Here is a 10,238-nt window from a genome sequence, read left to right as displayed (position 1 = left end):
TGACTCTTGCTGTAATCCCAGCCCAGAGTCCAGCCACAGAAGAATCCCCAGTTAAAACTTTAACCTGTTTCCCTGGCTTCTCCTTGAGCACACAGTCTATACTTTTTCTTTTCTCAAACTAGTAAAGTCGCGTTAGGTCCGTTTAACAGATAAAATAGCAAGTCTAAATCAACTTCAAAGACCCAGCAGGACTGCCCTCCTTTCCCAGGGAAGTTTTGCTCTCGAAGTTCGAAATGTCCTGCGCGGCGCCTTTGGTGGCCGTCGCCTGGGCCCCGCGTAGGCCACCGGCTCCCCCGCGCCCAGCACTCTGGAGAGGGGCCAGGCGCTCGCCAGCCCGAGCGCGGCCTCCTCCAGACTTGGCCCCGCTGGAGGACTTGGCGCCCGGGGCGAGGCGAGGCGGCTCGGCCGCGGGGCGGCCCGGGCGTGCGGTCCTACGGGCTGCAGGGGGCGCTGCGCGCGCCCTCGGGCCCGGCCGCCCTGCGCAGCTCTTTTTTTAAAGGGCCAGTGGGGCACGTGGCTCGGGACGCAGCTCGGCGGCCGCCTGCTGGACCTCCGAGGCTGGGCGGCTCCCGCTCCGCCTCCACCGTCGCCGCCGCGCCGAGCCGAGCCAGGCCCGACAGGCCCGGCCCGGTGACCGTAGCTGAACGAGAGACGCGGGCAGCCATGGCCGAAGCAGCTCCTGCCCCGGTAAGCGCCCTGGGCCCCGCGGACGTCCAGATGGGTCAGGCCGCCGCCGCTGCGTGGGCCCGCGCGAGGGTCTTGGGTAGCGCCCTGGACACTCGCTGGGAGGACCCTGGTCGTAGCCTCCGCGCCGGCTGTCTCCGCCCAGGAGGCGCGTGCCGGGCACCCGAGACCAGCCTTCAGCTTCAGTCTGTGGTCAGGGCACGGCGTGGAGGCTACTGACCCGGCGGCCCAAACTGCAGGCTCGGCGGGCGGGACAGGACGTCAGACGAGAGGATGAACAGGCCCCTGTGCTGTCTCTGCCAAGGCGGGAGCCCAACTCTCACTGAAGTCGATGGTGCGACCTCGCTTCTAGCTGAACTGACTAGCTGTTCCCGCCACCCATTGTCTCATTTGAGGTCCCGCACCCTACTCCCAAGACAGGCGGGGAGGGCGGGGTCGCTAGCATGGGACACCCACGGAGTTTGAGGCTGGGGAAGGGACTGGCCCAAGGTCACTCTCTAGCGGATGCTGGAGCCTCATGCCCAGTCCAGGACATTTAAGTTATCTAGTATTGTACTTGGGCCTAGGATAAGGTGACCAGATTTTAACATTGGTAAAGCGGGACACCATTGATCGGGAGTGGGGCGGAGGAGGGGTGTGTTCTTGATTAAAAATTTGGTCTATATGGAGCAACAAAAATTTTCATAGAACGCAAAAATAGTATTGTAATTTTAAAAAAATTTTCAACATAAGTACAATTTACAAGTATAATACATTAGAAAAAAATTATGTATAGGGCGGCGCCTGTGGCTCAAAGAAGTAGGGCACCGGTCCACCAGGGCAACCTTGCCCAGGAGGGGAGTAGGGAGTTTACATTAGCCTTTTCATTTCCAAATGAATTTACATTAACCTCTTCATTCCCAAATAGAGTTACCTTAACCTTTTCAGCAGCCGAAAGTATATTCCCTTCCCGTTGTCCCGCCCTTCCCTAGATTGTCGTGCATTCTTTCCAAAAAATCCGGACTTTTTAAAAACGCCTCGGGACGCGGGACAAATTTTTTTTTTTTTTTTTTTTTTTTTGAGACAGAGCCTCAAGCTGTCCCCCTGGGTAGAGTGCCGTGGCATTACAGCTCACAGCAACCTCCAACTCCTGGACTCGAGCGAGTCTCCTGCCTCCGCCTCCCAAGTAGCTGGGACCACAGACGCCCGCCACAATGCCTGGCTATTTTTTGGTTGCAGCCATCATTGTTGTTTGGCGGGTCCGGGCTGGGGATTCGAACCCGCCACCTTAGCTGTACGTGGCTGGCGCCTTAGCCGGTTGAGCTATAGGCGCCGAGCCGGGACAAATTGTTAAAAAGCGAGACGTCTGGTCACCTTAGGCCCTAGGAGAAAGAAAATGTTTATAAGAGGAAATGTGATTTTTTTTTAAAAGATTAGTTTAGCAGATTTTAGAAAATTGGCTCGATAGTGTTCAGTTCTTCCACTCCAAAGAAAAGAATCTTTTGGCCAGGGCAGCGCCTGGGGCTCAAAGGAGTAGGGTGCCGGCCCCATATACTGGAGGTGGAGGGTTCAAACCCAGCCCTGGCCAAAATCTGCAAAAAAAAAAAAAAAAAATCTTTTGGCCATTCTCTGACAAATTAGGAAAACACCTATAAAGAGTACATGAGTGATGTTATTACTAATGCACTTCAGTGAAGTTTCAATACCTCGATTTTTTCTGGATGCTTTTGAAAGGAAACTTCCTCTACCTCTCCTTTAGTGAGTTTGGTGTGCTTCCTTGTGGGTTCCCTGAGTGCAAGGGAGAGGAAGATTTGGGATTCTGTTTATGGTCCTGTTCCCTGGGGGTGGGGGTGGGGGTGGGGTTGGGGGAGAGCTGGAAGGCCTTTCAATAGCAGTGTGGGTGACATGTCAGCCCACCTGGCACCAGCTTGCTGCTTCAGTACCGTCTGACCATTTCTATCCACCTGCTCCTTTCTCTCTGGGGCCTTGCAGCACCTGAAAGCCCCAAACTCCCCAAACAGGACACATTTGCCCTCAACTCTGGTTAGTCCTTTCTGTCACACTGTTTTAAGGGTTGCTTGCTGTGGCTCTGGCCTATAATGCCTACAACTCAAGAGGCTGAGGCAGGAGGATTGCTTAAGGCCAGGAGCTCAAGTCCAGCCTGAGCAACAGAGCGAGAACCTTATCTCTTAAAAAAAAAAATAGGTATTTCTAAAAATACAGAATTTTTTTCCTGGAGAAGGAAGAACCACATTAATTTTTCTGTATTCCCATTGTACCTTTATTGACTGATTGATTGCCTGGTTGATTGAGAGAGAGTCTTGCTCTGTCACCCAGGTTGGATTATAGTGGTGCAATCATAGCTCATTCTAACCTTGAACTCCTGGGCTCAAGCAACCCCTGTCTTCCAAAGTGCTGGAATTACAGGGGTGAGTCGTGGCACCTAGCCTTGTTGCAGCTTTAGTGTGATGGGTGTTCAGTAATTGTTACTGAATGAATGCTTTTTTATCATTCATTTATTCAGTAAGTAGTTATTGAGCATCCCGATGAGTGAGACACTCTTTTAGAAGCTGGACATAAGCACTCTGGGAGTCTGAGGTGGGTGGATTGCTTCAGCTAATGAGTTCAAGACCAGCCTGAGCAAGAGTGAGACCCCGTCTCTACTAAAAATAGAAAAACTGTGGCAAGAGGATCACTTGAGCCCAAGAGTTGGAGGTTGCTGTGAGCTATGATGACGCCATGGCACTCTACCCAGGGTGACAGCTTGAGACTCTGTCTCAAAAAAAAAAAAAAAGGCTGGAAGTACAACAGTAAATAACATGCTGGGGAACAAATGTGGGGAAACACCGTAAAACAGGCAAACACATGAAAGTATGGATTATTAGTGCCATGAAGGAGCTATTGAAGAGTTTTAAGTGGGGGAATGAAATGATCTAGTTTGTGTTTTTAAAAGATTCCTGATTAGTCTATGTATTGTGGGAGAGAAGACTGAAGTGGGGAGATTTGGCAGGCAGACTTGCAGTGGCTGCCAGGCTGCTGGGGACTTGGACTAGGTGATGGCAGCAGAGAAGGAGGAAAGTGGATAGGGTTGAGATGATTTCGGAAGTCAAATGGTTAGGACTCAAATCATGAAGGACAAATGAAATGGAAGAGTGAGATGCTAATTTGTCATTGTGGAAGGCTTTTAGCAACATGAACCAGGAATGGGCCGTTTGCATTTGTACAGTGAAGGCTTATAAATTAGACACTCAGGCACTCAGTGCTTTTTTCCAAAGGCACTGAAAGATGATGGAATAAAAGAGGTGGAGAGAAGAAAAGGCCTCGCCAACTATTTCATACTGTATTCCTGAGCCAAGACCACACCATCATCAATAAGTCAATACCATAGGTTGGGTGGCATAAACAACAGAAATTTATTTATTATAGTTCTGGAGGCTGGAGGTTCAACATCAAGGTGCCAGCTGATTTGGTTCCCTTTGAGGCTCTCTTTGTGCTTTTTAGTTGATTGTCTTCTCCTTGTGTCCTTAGCTGGAAGAAAAAGAAATCATCTTTCTTGTGTCTCTTCTTTTTTTGAGACAGAGTCTCACTATGTCATCCTCTGTAGAGTGCTACGCCATCATAGCTTACAGCAACCTTAAACTCTTGGTCTTAAGTGATTCTCTTGCCTCAGCCTCCCATGTAGCTGGGACTACAGGCGCCTGCCACAACGCCCAGCTATGTTTTTTGTTGTTGTTGCTGTTGTTTAGCTGGCCTGGGCAGGGTTCGAACCCAACCCACCACCTTCAGTGTATGTGCTGGCTCCGTAACCACTGTGCTACGGGCGCTGAACCTTGTGTCTCCTCTTATAAGGGCACTAATCCTATCTATGAGGGCTCTTCCTTCATGACCTAATTGCCTCCCAGAGGTCCTGGCTCTGAGGGCCATCATACTGGGGATTAGTGCTTCAACATACAGATTTTTGGAGTGACACAAACATTCATTCCATAGTAGTCCTTACCTTCTTACCCCTATTAACATAGGACTCATGTTTATTACTTATTGTGTGCTAGACATTGTACTAAGTGTTTTTTTTTTTTTTTACAAAAATGCTCATTCATTCTCACAATCTTATTATGTAGGTACTATTATTATCTCCATTTTCTAGATGTGAAAATGAAGTTGAAAGATATTTTAAAAACCTTGCTCACAGCTGGCCAGCTTATGAATGGCAGAACTGCGAGTCATACCTGGGCTGTCTGACTGCAGTGCTTATGTTCTCTTTGTGCTACAAAGCCGTGGCCCTTCATTGTCTGAGGACTGGATTGAGACCCAGGAATAAGAGTCATTTGCCTGAGACTGCTCATGCTTCTTCTCTGCGGCCATGTTTTCCCTCCTGTCTCTCACTTGTGAGCAGCTTAGTCTAGCCAGTATCTCCTGTCACCAAAGCTGAATTCCTAAGTGATATCCCAGCCTCCCTGTCCACCTCCTCTCTCCTACTAACTGGCCTGCAGGATCCCAGATGGGGCTTTCCCAGGGCAGATGCAATTCTGAGGGTTTTGGGGGAATGGAAATTTTGATTGTATAATTCCTAAACCATCTCTCTTTTCTTGTGAGCAGGCTTTGGAGAGGGACAAGCAAACAGAGAACCAGAGGCCTTTGACTCCTTCTCTATCACCCCAGCCAGCCACTGAGAAGAGTTCATATCTCTACTCCACGGAGATTACACTGTGGACAGTGGTGGCTGCCATTCAGGCTTTGGAGAAGAAGGTAGATTCCTGCCTGGCCCGCTTGCTGACTCTGGAGGGGCGCACAGGGACAGCCGAGAAGAAGCTGGCTGACTGCGAGAAGACGGCTGTGGAGTTTGGCAACCAGCTGGAGGGCAAGTGGGCCGTGCTGGGGACCCTGCTGCAGGAGTACGGGCTGCTGCAGAGGCGGCTGGAGAACGTGGAGAACCTACTGCGCAACAGGAACTTCTGGATCCTGCGGCTGCCCCCGGGCAGCAAGGGCGAGGCCCCCAAGGTAGCCCTTAGGCACCCTGGGCTGGGAGAGTCTGAGGGCCAGCCTGTGAGCATGTGGGTGAGTGCCTGCGACACTTATGGTTCTAGGTGCCCGTGACCTTTGATGACGTGGCCGTGTATTTCTCTGAGGTGGAGTGGGGCAAGTTGGAAGACTGGCAGAAGGAGCTCTACAAGCACGTGATGAGGGGCAACTATGAGACGCTGGTCTCCCTGGGTAAGGCTGCACAGGGAGGACTCAGGCCTCTGCCTGAAGGCTGGCTCCTGCAGTCTGTGTCTTTACTTTGGCTTCTGTTACTTTGGGGGGTCTCTGTATCTCTGTGGGCATCTGAGACCTAGCTCTCCCCATTCCCCATTCTATGCATAGATTATGCCATCTCCAAACCGGACATCCTTACCCGGATAGAGAGGGGAGAGCAGCCTTGTCCTGGAGACCAGTGGGATCAGGAGAAGGGGAATGAGGAGGAGGCAGCATGCCCAAGGAAGCCTGGAGCTGGTAAGATGGGGCAAGATGGGGAGCAGTTGGGGTAGGCTGAACTGTAGTCCTGCCTTCTTGGGCTTCCCAGACAATCTCAGAGGCCAGGACAGGAGCTTAGATAACCCAAAGCAGGGCACCATCTCTTCAGGGCCACCCCAAGTAGGCAGGTGGAAGACTTTTCCTTAGAGCCTTAAGGTTTTTCCATCTGTATTACAGGACAATCACACCTCATGTGAGAACTAAATACAATGGTGAGCATGTGCACACTGAACATTTTATAATTGTGGGGACTTCTTATTACTAATAGTAACACCAGCTGCAATATTGTTGCTGCCTTCTGAAGTCTCTGGGGATGTCCATGTCCAGCCTGTGCCCATATCACTGCTCTCCAGTTCCAGCTGCAGCAGGAATGCCTGTCAGGGGCAGGGACTGCTTCACGCTGTGGAAGTGGCCCTTGGGAGAGGCTGCGCATGCTCCATCCCTATAGCTGACATATAGGACAGTGCTTCCAAAGGGGACCACAAATCAGAATCCTGCAGGGACTTCAGTAAAATAAGTTTTAAAAAATAAATGAAAGTAGATAGACTAGTACAGTGAATTTCCAAAGGATCATCACCCAGATTCAAACAGTAATTGAGAGTTTGCTACATTTGCTCCATCCATCTGTTTTCTTTTTTTCTGAACACAACTACAATACCAATATCACACCCACAGAATGTCTTCTGATCCTTAGCCCTTGGTCTGTATTTTCTGATTGTCTTGAAAATGTTTCTATAGGTGTTTTCATCCTAATTCTAACAGACCAAAGTATACAGGTTCCATTTAGTATATGTGTTTCCTGAGTTTACAAAAAGCCTGTAAACACCCCCCCCCATCCTTTTCTGACACCCCTATTGAGATATAATTCATATCCTGTACAATTCACCTCTTAAGGTATACAATTCAGTGTTTCTTAGCATATTCACAGAGGTGTCCAACCAGCACCACAATCCAAATTTAGACACTTCTTGTTCCATTGGAAAGAAACCCTATATCCACCAGCAGTCTCTCCTGTCTCCTCTCTCCTGCTCAGGCAACCACTGTTCTGCTTTTTGCATGTAGGGATCTGCCCATTCGGGACACTTTGTATACGTGGACTTGTGCAATATGTTTTCAAGGTTTGTCCCTGTGTTAGCATGTCAGTACTTTGTTCCTCTCTGCTGCATAATGCCCTGTTGTGCAGATATACAACATTTTGTCTGTTTGTCGTTGATGGATCCTCCATGCCATTTATTTGTTGACAACTTATTGTTATTTCTTATGTCTTTTTTAATGACCATATTTGGATTTGGTGTCATTTAGCATGCTCTTTTATTTCCTGCATTTCCTATAAGCTGGTAGGTAGCTCTAAAGGCTTATTTAGGCTCAAGATCAATTTTTTGGCAAGACTGCTTCAGATGTGGTTCCTGTAGGGTGCTATATCACATCAGGAGGTACAAGAAGTCTAGTTGTCTGTCTTTCAGTGATTGTCAACCTTATTCTTCTATTGTAAAGTTCCCCATCAGATTGTAATTGCCATTGAATATTGTCTAGATTCATTATCTCATTGGCGTTTGCAGTATGGTGAAATTCTGTTATCACTTCTGGACTTAATAGCAGAAATTCTTTTACAAAGAATAGTTTCTCTTTTTTTTTTTTTTTTGAGACAGAGTCTCACTTTGTCACCCTTGATAGAGTGCCATGGCGTCATAGCTCAGAGCAACCTCCAACTCTTGGGCTCAAGTGATTCTCTTGCCTCATCCTCCCAAATGGCTGGGAGTATAGGCACCTGCCACAATGCCCAGCCATTTTTAGAGATGGGGATCTCGCTCTTGCTGAGGCCAGTGTTGAACTCCTGAATCCAGGCAATCTGCCCACCTCAGCCTCCCAGAGTGCTAGGATTATAGGTGTGAGCCACTGTGCGAGGTGAGAGTAGTAGTTATCCTGAAATATAACCTGCGTAGAAGAGGCAGGATAGATGCTTAATTCTTTCCTGCATCAGTTTCAGAATGAAGAGTCACTGCCTTATATCTTTGGGGGTGACCCATGACTTGGACTTTCTTTATTTGAAATATGACTATGACTCTACAAATTGTTGAATATCTTGCATGTGTCATTCTTTTGAAGCTATTATTCTCTTGCTTAAATTGTCCCATCTTCAGTAGGAATTTTTTTTTTCTTTTTGAGCCAGTCTCACTATGTCACCCTTGGTAAAATGCTGTGGTGTCACAGCTCACAGCAACCTCATATTCCTGGGCTCAAGTGACTCTCTGGCCTCAGCCTCCCAAGCAGCCGGGACTACAGGCACCTGACACAATGCCCAGCCATTTTTTTGCAGTTGTCAGGCTGCCAGTTTGCAGGCTGTGGCTGGCGCCGTAACCACTGTGTTACGGGCATCAAGCCAGTAGGAATTCTTTAAATGGGCCCATAGGTCATTTTGATGTGACCCCAGTGGCCAAAAGATGTGACAGATTCATCTGTGTGTTTCCTTGCCCAACCTGACTCAACATTTCTTCATGGATTTTTGATTCCTTTCAGTGAGGAATGGTGTTTAGGGCCCCCAATATGAGTGTTAGTTTTTCCTAATTTTTAGCATTACTTCTAGGCTTTTTCAGAAAAGTATGTTTTTTTTTTTTTTTTTTTTTTTTTTGAGACGGAGCCTCAAGCTATCCCCCTGAGTAGAGTGTCATGGCATCATGCTCACAGCAACCTCCAACTCCTGGGCTCAAGCGAGTCTCCTGCCTCAGCCTCCCAAGTAGCTGGGACTACAGGCGCCCGCCACAACACCTGGCCATTTTTTGGTTGCAGCCATCATTGTTGTTTGGTGGACCCAGGCTGGGGATTCGAACCCACCACCTTAGGTGTATGTGGCTGGCGCCTTAGCCGCTTGAGCCACAGGCGCCAAGCCAAAAATATGTATTTTTGAAAATAGAAAAATCATGAGTTTATATTGATGTTTTGAACACAAATTTAATATTTTTTTTTTTTTTGAGATAGAGTCTTAGTTTGTTGCCCTCGGTAGAGTGCTGTGGTGTCACAGCTCACAGCAACCTCCAGCTCTTGGGCTTAGGCAATTTTCTTGCCTCAGCCTCCCGAGTAGCTGGGACTACAGGTGCCTGCCACAGTGCCCAGCTATTTTTTTGTTGTGGTTTGGCCAGGGCTGGGTTCAAACCCGCCACCCTAAGTATATGGGGCTGGCGCCCTACCTGCTGAGCCAAAGGCACTGATCACAAATTTAATATTCTTGATTTTATACTTGTATATTACTTTCCTTTTACATGAAAATCTTAAATTCCCAACTAAATTAGCCTAATTACTTGTGCATGATTTTATATCCAATCCTAACATTTAATTATCCTGTAACGTCTTACAATTTCAAAATAATGAAGCCAGTAATTGTAGTAACAATTAGACCTTGGATTGAAATCTAAGATTTCTTTGCAGCTCTCTTTATTTTCTGCGTACATTCTATTTGGGACTTACAGGCAAATTAATACCTTTTAGACTGGGCATGGTGGCTTGTGCCTATAATCACTTTGGGAGGCCAAGGCAAGAGGACCACTTGAAGCCAGAAGTTCCAGACCAGCCTAGGCAACAGTGAGACTTCTGTCTCTACAAAAAATAAAAAAAAAAAATTATGCAGATGTGGTGGCACACTTGTAGTCTCAGCTACTCCAGAGGCTGAGGCAGGAGGATTGTCTGGGCACAGCAGTTTGAGGTTACGATCATGCTACTGCATTCCAGCCTGGGCAACAAAGTTAGACCCTATCTCTTGGAAAAGTTTAAAGTCACTTGAGATAATTGGCTCAGCATCTGTAGCTCAGTGGCTAGGGTGCCGGCCATATACACTGGGGCTGGCAGGTTCAAACCCACCCCCTACCCCGAGCCTGGGACTGCCAAACAACAATGACAACAATAACCACAACAAAACAGCCGGGTGTTGTGGTGGGCACCTGTAGTTCCAGCTACTTGGGAGCCTGAGGCAAGAGAACTGCTTAAGCCCAAGAGTTTGAAGTTGCTGTGAGTTGTGACACCATGGCATTCTACCAAGTGTGACATAGTGAGACTCTGTCTCAAAAAAAAAA

At 48.0% G+C, this 10,238-nt stretch overlaps 1 protein-coding gene across 1 annotated transcript in view; it reads left to right on the top strand.

The window, feature by feature from the left end:
• Positions 1-662: 662 nt before the first annotated feature.
• ZNF783 (zinc finger family member 783) overlaps positions 663-10,238 on the top strand; it is a 19,184-nt gene continuing 9,608 nt past the window's right edge. The window contains exons 1-4 of the mRNA XM_023514471.1: positions 663-687; positions 5,260-5,661; positions 5,748-5,874; positions 6,025-6,153. Of these exons, the coding sequence (XP_023370239.1) occupies positions 664-687; positions 5,260-5,661; positions 5,748-5,874; positions 6,025-6,153 (682 nt within the window). The 5' untranslated portion in view covers position 663. The remainder of the gene's footprint in view (positions 688-5,259; positions 5,662-5,747; positions 5,875-6,024; positions 6,154-10,238) is intronic.

This window comes from Otolemur garnettii, unplaced genomic scaffold (assembly GCF_000181295.1).
Source record: "Otolemur garnettii isolate 467f Iridium unplaced genomic scaffold, OtoGar3 scaffold00053, whole genome shotgun sequence".
NCBI lineage: Eukaryota > Metazoa > Chordata > Mammalia > Primates > Galagidae > Otolemur > Otolemur garnettii.
This window is presented reverse-complemented; position numbering and strand designations above follow the sequence as displayed.